General features: G+C 36.7%; 1 protein-coding gene across 1 annotated transcript in view; it reads right to left on the reverse strand.

Moving 5' to 3' along the window:
• Positions 1–2,119: 2,119 nt before the first annotated feature.
• Positions 2,120–13,027, reverse strand: part of LOC126106594 (peroxidase-like) — a 117,829-nt gene continuing 106,921 nt past the window's right edge. Inside the window, exons 13-14 of the mRNA XM_049912938.1 lie at positions 6,277–6,382; positions 2,120–2,354 (exon numbers count right to left, since the gene is read on the reverse strand). Coding sequence (XP_049768895.1) covers positions 2,288–2,354; positions 6,277–6,382 — 173 coding nt within the window. The 3' untranslated portion in view covers positions 2,120–2,287. The remainder of the gene's footprint in view (positions 2,355–6,276; positions 6,383–13,027) is intronic.

Raw genomic sequence — 13,027 nt, forward strand, 5'->3', positions numbered from 1 at the left:
GGTTGTGAGTTGATAAAACCAAAAAATTTCATATTATGAGAATAACTGTATTTCTGGGACATATCTTATGTGCATTTGATTTTGGTGAATGGTTTATGTCCATTGTTCAAACAAATTTCAGGCTCGCAGCCAGTCGTCGTTCAATTCCTCGCATGACATTTCAACTGGGCACCTGCCAGTCATCTTCAGGTGAGCCGTCGCAGACTGGCAAAATCATCCTCCATCCCGCAATATATAGCGCACTGTAACTATTCTGTGCATGCATTGAAAACATGATAGATGAACCACACTGCCCGCCGACAGCACCCTCGCTGGTGGAATAGCGGAACTCAATCGCCCTCTGCATTGCTGTTTTTGCCGTGGCCATCGGCACACTCTGTCTACATCTATATCTACGCCCATACTCCCCAAGCCACATGACAGTGTGTGGTGGATGGTACTTTGAGCACCTCTATCGGTTCTGCCTTCTATTCCAGTCTCATATTGTTCGTGGAAAGAAAGATTGTCGGTATGCCTCTATGTGGGCTCTAATCTCCCTGATTTTATCCTCATGGTCTCTTCGCGAGATATACGTAGGAGGGAGCAATATTCTGCTTGACTCCTCAGTGAAGGTATGTTCTCGAAACTTCAACAAAAGCCCGTATCGAGCTACTGAGCGCCTCTCCTGCAGAGTCTTCCACTGGAGTAATGGAGTCCCAGAAAGACGTAGCTGTGGACAAAATCATTGTTTTCTCATACTCCATTGAATGTCCAGTAGAAATACAATGTTCAGCAACAGTGGACTTGCTTGGCTGCAAAAGGTGGGTGTAATGTTGATGTTCAGTGCAGCATTCTTTCACGGAGCATGTGGTTTGACCTTTGTAAGCCATACCACACTGGCACGGTATTGTGTAAATTCTGGTCTTTTGTAGTTACAGACTGTCCTTAACTGATCCCACAAGGTCTGCAGTCTTCAATGGTGGGTGGAAAACCATTTTTACCTGAAATTTTCAGAGGATTCTTGCTATTTTAAATGAAGTGTTGCCAACAAAAGGAAGAAAAGCTAAAGATTGTTCCAGCGTGTTCTCCTCTTTATCCACTTCCTGCTACTTAGTTTTAACTGTTAGTGCCCTATTAATCTGCTGGATGTAATACTCGTTTTCGCTGAATACTATCTTTAGATGGGCGAGTTCTTGAGGTAAGGTCTCTAGATAGTATGAGCTCTATGAACAAGTGTTTTAAGCACACTCATGGTTTGCAATGGGTGATGTCAACTCGATGCTTGCAGGTACAAATTGGTATGAGTGGGCTTCCCGTAAACTGAATGCCCTAGAGAATCATCATTCTTCCTTTGAACCAGGACATCCAAGAAAGGCGAACAACCATCTTTCTCTATTTCCATGATGAACCAGATGTTTCTGAATGGAATTGAATGATGTAGAAACTCCATTAATTTATTTTCTCCATGAGGCCACACTATGAAATTGTCATCCACATACCTCCAAAAAACTATTGGTTTCAGGGCAGCTGATTCAAGTGCTCTCTCCTCAAAATCCTCCATAAAAAGTTTTCGACGCATGTGCAGAATAGTACAGTGCGCTTTATATTGAGGAATGGAGGACAATTTCACCAGTCTGCAACGGCTCACCTGAAGATGACTGACAGTTGCCCAGTTGAAATATCATGCGAGGAATTAAATGATGATTGGCTGCAAGCCCCAAAATTGTTTTATGTCCATATTGATACCATCATGTCTCAAAAGAGATGGTGATATTGTTAGATTCAATATTTCGATTTACTTTTTCTCAGGATGAGAGCAAAATTTACCTTTCATGTGTGGTGGCTTTCCAAGTGTTCTGCCAAGCCAATAACTCAGTTGAACACCTGAATCCCACCATTAGCCAATCCCACTAAGAAATCCAGAGATGTCATCCTTGGTCAAAACCAAATATTCTAAATTTATTCCACAATTTCAACATCACACTCTGTCTGATTGTAACCTGGTTTTCAACCCCTTATTTTTCTTTTAAGTTGCTGTTATTATATTCCAATGAGGATTCCATGGTCACAGTATGAGTTATTGCTGAATCACTTATTTCTGAATTTTCTTAACAGAGTACTGGTTGAACAAAAGAAGGTGTAAAGAAATAATCATGGAGGCCTTTATTGATAAATTATAACTACTATTTAAGTGAACAAGCCAAAACTTTGAGGCTTTATTGCTGTGTTCACAAAAGATCATTTATTATACATTCCAACCAACAAGTCAGTGTAGCAAGATCAACTTCATAACTGATCTGGAGTGCTGTCATTTGTTCTCCTTCCAGAAGCTCAGGTCCACAACTGGTAGTTCATTGCAGTCAACCACCTTATTTCTGGAAAAGTAAAGAATATTTCAAAGAAACTACCAGAAGCTATATACTCATTTAATATCAGTGGTTACATCTATTAAGAAATAACTACAATAAGACAAGGAGCAATAATAATCTACATTTCACAATTTCTTCACTTCTTCAATTGGCTTGACTTGGACATCAGTGAAAAACTCAATATTGCTATCTTTGTAGGTTAAACTTACTTTCATAAAAGCTAATACCAAAGACTGGGATGCATAGAAATTTGAGGCAGATGCACTTACTTTCATGCCATTTCTATCATATTTTGTACTCTCTGTTCCACACATAAGAGTGGGACTTTTTGGAACTGTCATCATAGCTAAACAGTTTCATGGTGTGTATAGCAGGAAAATTGCAGAATATATGGAGAAGTTAAGCATAATAGCCATGTGTTAAAATATTTTATTAAATTTTATTTAATTCTGTGATCCTTTGAATTCTTCTGAAGAGGTCATGATGAAACTGAATCTCACATGGTTTACAATCCTAGGCCTATCTATTCAATAGACATAGCAGAGAAAATAATCAAGACCTTGAGAGACAATGCCGTCATAACAGCATTTGTCCCCCAGGATTACTTTTTAGAACTGACCTGGAGACAACAATGTCTTCCAGTTTCAATGCCATACTGTCTACACTCTGACTTCTTTGAGGAGGCATGAGAATTTCTTTGACTGTTACTTGTCCATTATATCACAGCTCACACAAGCTGAGGCAACAAGGAACCCCTTCAGATATGAAACAAATTGAGGCAGAACTGCTCACTCAGGAAATACAATGTGAATTCCTTTAAAGTTACCCGAGAAGAAAATACAAGAAGTAACACTACGAGTCACTGTTGCAAAATGTGCTTAGAGACATTGCCCTATTGATATCAACCTTGCTGAAAAATTTCACTGCCAGATGCTACAAGAAAGGCATTGTGCACCAAACAGAGCTTTACATCTGAAATTCCAGGAGCATGCCTTTCACGAAGAGTTGGGCAATATATTTTCCAACTCTTCTCGGAATGAACTCTGATGCACAATGGCTCCCTTGAAGCACCTTGCACTAAATGCTACCATGTCAACCAAGTGATCCCATTACAAAATGTGCTGCTCTTCATTGTATCTTCTTTATCTCTTCTATCAGTCCAACCTCATAAGATCCTAGATGTATGAGCAATACTCTAAAATCAGTCAAGCAAGTGTTTTGTAAGGTACAAATTTCATGTATGAATTACATCCTCTTAAGATTTTTCCAATGAATCTTTGCTTGGTGTCTACTTTTCCTGCAATTAATTTTATCTGACATCTCCCCCCTGTCCCTGCAGAGAATCTAGCCTAACAGATGCCTCATCATAGATCTGTGTAATTAATTTTTTGGGTGTCACATTTACTTTTTGCTGTCTAATTATTCTAGCAAACTCGCAGCTTACATCTGCACATCATGTTTGGAAGGAGACAGAAAGTTGAAGAACCTTTCTTTTGGTTTACTTCTTAATACAAAATGGTGTACAGCAGCCATCTGAGAACCATTTTTTGATACAGCACTACTTACATCTGCTATAACAGCTAAACATTCTGGTTCTCTTACTTGCTTTAAAAATTTTTATTGGCATACTTCTCCAACATAATATGTAAAATTTCATTTTGAATTGTTGTTGATGTTCTATTGAAAACAATTACCTTATCCAACTCAGCACTAAAATCAATTGGACTTTTCAGAACACCAGGGCTTGCTGATAATTCAGTTTCATTGTGACACCTGAAGGCTAATTCAGAGGAAACACAGAATAGATTACAATTTATTAAAATATTTAACACATGCCTGTTATGTTTAACATCTTGATTATACGCCAAAATTTTCCTTCTATATGCACTGTCAAGTTGTTCATCAAGGCTGACAGTGCCAAAAACTGCCAGTCTTAAACAGTTTTGTATGTGAACAGCTTAAAATTCATTCTTCACTCTGGTACTCAGTGATTTCTGTCTGTAACTCCCACTTTTTCGACAAAGACTCCCCACCAAATAATGTGCATTGGCAGCAGCATATTACATTTTTAACTTCACAGCCACATAACCAATCACTTTTTTTATGAACATCTACTTTAAGTGCTCTGATAAGCCATCAGTTTCCAGTATTATTTTGCACAATAAGAGTCATTCAAGTCTCTCTGCAGTAAGCTTCTCCTCACCAGAGAAATGGGAAAAGTTTGCACTTCGTAAATTGTAAATGGAATTCATTTTCTCTCACACTCCACAACCTATAACCTGTTCAATTCAGTTCAATTCCTTATCATCCATTTTGTTATATACATTATATTAAGTGAAATAACATTTTCTTAATTACACTTTACACATTTTGTCTTCTTTTTACATGCAAGATGGAAAAAAGGTTTATACTAAAAAATCCATTTACAGAAATACCATTTTCTTAATTACACTTTAAGAGTTTCTTAATTACACTTTACATATTTTGTCTTCTTTTTACATGCAAGTTGAAAAAAAAAGTTTATACAAAAATATCAAAAGATGAGCACTATCCGTTTAGGCAGCAATGAAATTCATCAACATTATTAAAACTTTGACCTAATAGTAACCTCTAATTCTTTTTTAAATATATGTAAGTTTTTTACATTTTTTATTTTATATGTCACAAGCTAGTTCTCCCTGTCCAGAATGTACCAGCTACAGTATCAAGAACTAAAAAAGTCAATCACCTTGAAACACCTTAACATTTTTACACATAGTTCTTAGAAATAATATTCATAAACATGATAAACATAAACATTACAGCTGCAGTAACACCAACAATTGCAGTATTCTAGCCACTTTCCCAGTTGTCACAATGTTAGCATTAAATCTAAGCTTTGTTTATGACTGAAAAAAATATAAAATGCACTTATGCTGATGAGAAAACTTCCCTACAAATTTCTGCCCTCAAAACAAATTTGTGAATGAAACAATGGTATTATGATTGCTGTTGAAATATCAATTTTGGTAATAATGTGAGTGATGGAATGGTGCACCCTAGTGGCTTGGGTACCTAACAAATTAACATTGCAAGAGAAGAAAAAGCTGGAAGTGTAGTCCCTAGAGTGGTGCTACCCCATGGGGCATCTGGAGCTGTTTATAGTCAGAGAGTTTCCACTCTGACTGCAGCACCCTGCGATATCACTGGGAAGCATGCCATCTGGTGCTATGGGCAAGCTCATTTCAACCCAAAGTAGAATAGGCTGCACCATGTGCCAGGAAGTTGTTGTAGGAGTGCAAAACCCCTCAGTTTGCTTTTTTGAGAGCAGCAATGTTTTTGGGCCAATTATGAGGCAATAGAATGTTTCACAACAAAGGAAAGTGGGTTGTAACACATCTAATGGTATATCTTGGGCTTCCTAAAAAAAAAAAAGTGTAAGAAAAGGGACCATATTAAGTGTAAAGCTACTTTGTTCTTTACATGATACTGTCAAAATGTACTAAATGCTTTACAAAAAACAAAGTACTTATCATACCAAAACAATGTAATTGGCTAACTTTTTTTTCTTCTGAGCTGTTTGTAGCTTGTGCCTTTCAGTATGACTTATGGGTAATGTCATAGCAGCATTTTTACACCACCCTCACCTCATACAACAAAGGAAACCTTCCTCAAATCCATAAAAAATGGAAAAAATGTGAATTTCAGTGGGATGTTCATTCAGTGTGGATAGCTAAAATATTTTTCACATGCTACCACAAAGCATCTTCAGGCATCATGAAAGTGAAAACTTAGTGAAAAAACATACAACACATAATGTCACTCTCATTTTCATAGTTTTGTAAATAATTATGATCCACACAGGATAGCAGCACTTTTGTGTTTCAAGTAGCCTATGAATAAACAAATGAAAAATAAACAAACACGAAAAAATTATGAAATTACTTACGTATTGGAAACTTTTTTGAAACTATTGTGTGGTATTCTTGTCACGTGATCAGAGTTGTCGCAGACAATTCTTGAAATTGTTGCCTTTTTTATTTCATTGATCTGATCTGTAAATAAATACAACAAAAATAAATATAATAAACTGCTGTTTTTAATTAGCTGAACATGGCACTGGATGATTTAAATGCCATATGTTTCTTGTTTATTCCCTTTTATGTTTATCCTCACAAATGTAATTATAAAATTAAGAATCTATCAAACAACTGTATACTTAAAAACAGTACTGAAAATGTATGGGGCCCACATAATACTTGACAACTATTAATTGACAGCAGTGAGATACTCACAGAAAATCTAACCGTGTACAGGGAGAAGACTAGTTTTGTGAGATGGGAGGGTACTGTATTTGAAGCAGTTAATGAGCATCTTAAATCAGCTAAGATAGAAATTGGTTTGGCATGCAAATGAGATGAAACTTTTAGTTTGTTCTTTCTATGGGCACCAAACTCAGCTGCAGATGTAAGTGATAACTTAAAAGAAATTCCTGTTATACAGTATTCACACTTTCACATCATTCTATAATAGTTATAAGAGACTTTCCCGAGGGCATGCAGCTTTACTGTATGATTAAATGATGATGGCGTCCTCTTGGGTAAAAATATTCCGGAGGTAAATTAGTCCCCCATTTGGATCTCCGGGCGGGGACTACTCAAGAGGATGTCGTTATCAGGAGAAAGAAAACTGGCGTTCTACGGATTGGAGCGTGGAATGTCAGATCACTTAATCGGGCAGGTACGTTAGAAAATTTAAAAAGGGAAATGGATAGGTTAAAGTTAGATATAGTGGGAATTAGTGAAGTTCGGTGGCAGGAGGAACAAGACTTCTGGTCAGGTGCCTACAGGTTTATAAACACAAAATCAAATAGGGGTAATGCGGGAGTAGGTTTAATAATGAATAGGAAAATAGGAATACGGGTAAGCTACTACAAACAGCATAGTGAACGCATTATTGTGGCCAAAATAGATATGAAGCCCACACCTACTACAGTAGTACGAGTTTATATGCCAACTAGCTCTGCAGATAACGAAGAAATTGAAGAAATGTATGATGAAATAAAATAAATTATTCAGATAGTGAAGGGTGCCGAAAATTTAATAGTCATTGGTGACTGGAATTCGAGTGTAGGAAAAGGGAGAGAAGGAAACGTAGTAGGTCAATATGGATTGGGGCTAAGAAATGAAAGAGGAAGCCGCCTGGTAGAATTTTGTACAGAGCACAACTTAATCATAGCTAACACTTGGTTTAAGAATCATGAAAGAAGGTTGTATACATGGAAGAACCCTGGAGATACTAAAAGGTATCAGATAGATTATATAATGGTAAGACAGAGATTTAGGAACCAGATTTTAAATTGTAAGACATTTCCAGGGGCAGATGTGGACTCTGACCACAATCTACTGGTTACGACCTGTAGATTAAAACAGAAGAAACTGCAAAAAGGTGGGAATTTAAGGAGATAGAACCTGGATAAACTGAAAGAAACAGAGGTTGTACAGAGTTTCAGGGAGAGCATAAGGGAACAATTGACAGGAATGGGGGAAAGAAATACAGTAGAAGAAGAATGGGTAGCTTTGAGGGATGAAGTAGGGAAGGCAGCAGAGGATCAAGTAGGTAAAAAGACGAGGGCTAGAAGAAATCCTTGGGTAACAGAAGAAATATTGAATTTAATTGATGGAAGGAGAAAATATAAAAATGCAGTAAATGAAGCAGGCAAAAAGGAATACAAGCGTCTCAAAAATGAGATTGACAGTAAGTGCAAAATGGCTAAGCAGGGATGGCTAGAGGACAAGTGTAAGGATGTAGAGGCTTATCTCACTAGGGGTAAGATAGATACTGCCTACAGGAAAATTAAAGAGACCTTTGGAGATAAGAGAACCCCTTGTATGAACATCAAGAGCTCAGATGGAAACCCAGTTCTAAGCAAAGAAGGGAAAGCAGAAAGGTGGAAGGAGTATATAGAGGGTCTATACAAGGGCGATGTACTTGAGGACAATATTATGGAAATGGAAGAGAATGTAGATGAAGATGAAATGGGAGATACAATACTGCGTGAAGAGTTTGACAGAGCACTGAAAGACCTGATTCGAAACAAGGCCCCTGGAGTAGACAACATTCCATTGGAACTACTGACAGCCTTGGGAGAGCCAGTCCTGACAAAACTCTACCATCTGGTGAGCAAGATGTATGAGACAGGCGAAATAGCCTCAGACTTCAAGAAGAATATAATAATTCCAATCCCAAAGAAAGCAGGTGTTGACAGATGTGAAAATTACCGAACAATCAGTTTAATAAGCCACAGCTGCAAAATACTAACACGAATTCTTTACAGACGAATGGAAAAACTAGTAGAAGCTGACCTCGGGGAAGATCAGTTTGGATTCTGTAGAAATACTGGAACACATGAGGCAATACTGACCTTACGACTTATCTTAGAAGAAAGATTAAGGAAAGGCAAATCTATGTTTCTAGCATTTGTAGACTTAGAGAAAGCTTTTGACAGTGTTGACTGTATATTTAGCAAGCAGTAAAGGAAACAAAAGATAAATATGGAGTAGGTATTAAAATCCATGGAGAAGAAATAAAAACTTTGAGGTTCGCCGATGACATTGTAATTCTGTCAGAGACAGCAAAGGACTTGGAAGAGCAGTTGAATGGAATGGATAGCGTCTTGAAAGGAGGATATAAGATGAACATCAACAAAAGCAAAATGAGAATAATGGAAAGTAGTCGAATTAAGTCGGGTGATGCCGAGGGAATTATATTAGGAAATGAGAAAGTAGTAAAGGAGTTTTGCTATTTAGGGAGCAAAATAACTGATGATGGTCGAAGTGGAGAGGATATAAAATGTAGACTGGCAATGGCAAGGAAATTGTTTCTGAAGAAGAGAAATTTGTTAATATCGAGTATAGATTTAAGTGTCCGGAAGTCATTTCTGAAAGTATTTGTATGGAGTGTAGCCATGTATGGAAGTGAAACATGGATGATAAATAGTTTGGACAAGAAGAGAATAGAAGCTTTCAAAATGTGGTGCTACAGAAGAATGCTGAAGATTAGATGGGTAGATCACATAACTAATGAGGAAGTATTGAATAGGATTGGGGAGAATAGAAGTTTGTGGCACAACTTGACCAGAAGAAGGGATCGGTTGGTAGGACATGTTCTGAGGCATGAAGGGATCACCAATTTAGTATTGGAGGGCAGCGTGGAGGGTAAAAATCGTAGAGGGAGACCAAGAGATGAATACACTAAGCAGATTCAGAAGGATGTAGGTTGCAGTAGATACTGGGAGATGAAGAAGCTTGCACAGGATAGAGTAGCACAGAGAGCTGCATCAAACCAGTCTCAGGACTGAAGACCACAACAACAACAACAAAAATCACCCCACAATTGGTTGTGAAAAGAACAGTTTCATAAGTTGCGAATTATTGAAGTATTCCTATAAAATGATTATAGAAGTTCTGTTTGGAAGTTACCTGGAACAGACAGTTGAGCACCATACCTCTGGTAGAAATATATAAGATTTGTTGATAACAGGCAGACTTGATATTTTTTAAGCTGTTAACATAGAGACTGCAGCCAATACAGTTCAGCAATATGGGTGTGATGAGATTTTTTTTTTTTTTTAAAAAAGAAAAGCAGAGAAGTTCACATTTTCAATAAAGTTAACAAAGAGGTCACCCTATTTATCAAGCAAACATAAGAGATTTTATTCTAACAGTATACCTCAGAAAACTGTGGTTCAATTTCAAACAAATAGTCAATCAAGCTTTAGAAAAATGGGTACACTGCATAGTAATTAAATGTGGTAGTTATCCAGATTGGTATACAGAGAGTATTAGAAAGCTTATAAAAAAACAACCCATGCTGTTCAATAGGTACAAAAGAAAGTACAAATCTGCAGATAGGCTGATATTAATTAAAACACATTTAGCTACTGGAAGCAAAACATATGAATGCTCCAATAAGGACTGTAGCAAAATATTTTCAGAAGATCCACTGCAAAATGCAAGATATTTTGGCACATGTTGTAGCTGCCAGTGACACAAAAACCATTGTGCAGATGCGTATGGATAGTACACGAACCAAAACAGAAAATAACAAAATGAAACCAAAATGTTGGATACAATTTTCAGAGTTACATTTCAAAGAAAAATGCAGAAATATTGCCATCATTCAGAAGCCACACTGTTGCAAACAAGTCATAATAATCAGCACTACTGTTGTTGAAAAGCAGCTTTAGTTGCTTTGCTCACTAAGGCTCCAGGGCTTAAAGGAGTCATTGTCAAGTTCTACAATGGATTTGTCTATGAATTAGCTCTCTCTTGATGATAATTGACTGCAGAACACTTCATTGGCTAATTTGGGGGAGGGGACCAAACACAGAGGTCATTGATCCCTTCAGATGAGGGAAGGTTGGGGAAGGAAATCAGCTGTTCCCTTTCAAAGGAACCTCGCAGCATTTGCCTGAAGTGTTTTAGGGAAATAAAGGAAAGCCTCAACCATGATGGCCAGATGCATATTTGAACTGTTGTCCTCTCAAATGCACTCCAGTGTGCTAACCACAGCACCACCTTGCTTGGTGCAGAGAATTTGAGCATATATGTACCCCATGTCTGGAAATGAGTACAAGTTGTGCCCATCAGTTAAAGTGAAAATAGAACTGACCCACTGAAATACCACTCTATATCACATTCATCCCTGTGTTAGGTAATCCTTAAACATACTATGAATTCAAACATTATCACCTATCTGCAACAAAACAATGTTTTCCACAGAAATCAGCATGCATTCTAAAAATGTTGATCATATAAAACTCAACTTACGTTCTAATGTCCCTAGTACCGTAGGTAGAGGAAATGAGGTTTACTCAGTATACACCAATAACTTATGCCAATCTAATTTCAGAACAAACTTTGCTCCTATATGTTTCATGTCAAAAACATTTGAAAACATTGATTGCATGAGCCAGAGAATATGCCAACATCATCAACAACCTCTCTGATGGTGATTCAGTGAGTTTTCAGAATGACTTTCTTTGCTTCTTCCACATTGCTATCAGTCATTAATGTGCTACGGTGTTCAGGATGGTAATCATTTTCATCTTCTTGACCCTCTTTGAAACATTTAGAACACTCATAAACTCTTGTCTTACTCATAGTAGATTTGTCAAAAGCTGCAGTCAATATTTAATATGTGATGCTGCACTTTGTTCCATATTGTAAGCAAAATTTATTGGAAATTCTCTGATCCATCTTCTTTGAAAGTAAAAATTCGCCAAAAATAGTGTAACCTTTTTGATTGCCAACAGTAAACAAAATATTAAAAACACCTGAAAATGCATACATACATCAGGAGCATGTGTATTAATAAGACAAAAGAAATTTGAAAATTGGACATATGAAGCCAGCAAAATGATATTCCTCTTACTTTTTGATAACACTTTGTATGTGTTCTTAGCCTCTCTCATCTGAATATTTACTTTCACGGATTGAAAATTTATGTTAGCTACATGTCAAGTAGTATGGTTTGTTATAAAACTGCGTAACAAGTAATAATGTATTGTAAAAAGAACTCAGTATGTCTATAAGAAAAAATGTTTTCTTTGAAAATTACCACTTTAATCAAGTAAATATCAAACAGCTTATAGCAAGTAAACAGCAGCTGTGAAACCAAACTTCCTTACTAATTTGCTCAATTAAATCTAAATGGTCTAATCATGAACAGCATTAAGCACTTATAGTTTATTGTTAATACAGTCCACCTATAAAGTTCCTATGATGTCTTCACTTATGGTAATATGTGATCAAAAGTATCCAGACTCATGGCTGAAAATTACTTTTGCTACTTTTACTTTAAATTTATCTGTGGGCATAATATGTGCACTTTTGGGCAATTTGTTAAAAAATGAGGGTCCTAGATACTTATAACTGCAGTGGATCTTTGATAGTCTGGCAAATGGGACAAATGGGACTTCAATTGTATGTCCATTTCTTTTATTATGTGAATGCATGGCCATCCTAAGATCAAAATTATTTTTAAATTTTCTTGGGATATATCAGGCAGTTATAAATATACAAGCCAGGGACTTTCATTAGATTTAATTCTTTAAAATGCTACCTGCCTGCATGAGTCTCCCAATGGTAGTCCTATAAGGCATCTGATATTTTTTTCCATTTAAACACAGTCTTTGAAATCAGGAAGTTTCCCCATAGTATACTCCCATAAGTGAGATGAGAGTGGAAGAAAGCAAAGTATGCATATAGTAGGTCTGCTCTACTAACAGAGCCTCTCAGTTTATGTAACAAGAAGATTACATGTGAGAGGTTTTTGCATTGCATGACTGTATGAGTTTACCAGTTAAGTTTTTGGCCAATATGAAACCCTAGTAGTTTTGCAGATTTGTTTTCATGTTTGTGAGCATTCGAATTAAATACAATATCTTCTGTCTTATTATTAGTTATCTGTAATGAATTTGCGTGAAACCAGCTTGTGCATCTGTCCATTGCTATTGTTACATTATTCTGTAATTCATCAAAGTTGTTTCCCTGAGTAATTAGCATTGTATTGTTTGCATACAGTGCTGTTTCACAAGGTAATGAAGAAGGCAAATCATTTATGTAGACAACAAAAAGAAAAGGTCCAAATATGGAGCCATGTGGTACTCCTTTGGTAACTTGCAAGAATTGGTTGGT

The sequence above is a fragment of the Schistocerca cancellata genome, chromosome 10 (genome assembly GCF_023864275.1).
Source record: "Schistocerca cancellata isolate TAMUIC-IGC-003103 chromosome 10, iqSchCanc2.1, whole genome shotgun sequence".
In the NCBI taxonomy this organism is placed as follows: Eukaryota; Metazoa; Arthropoda; class Insecta; order Orthoptera; family Acrididae; genus Schistocerca; species Schistocerca cancellata.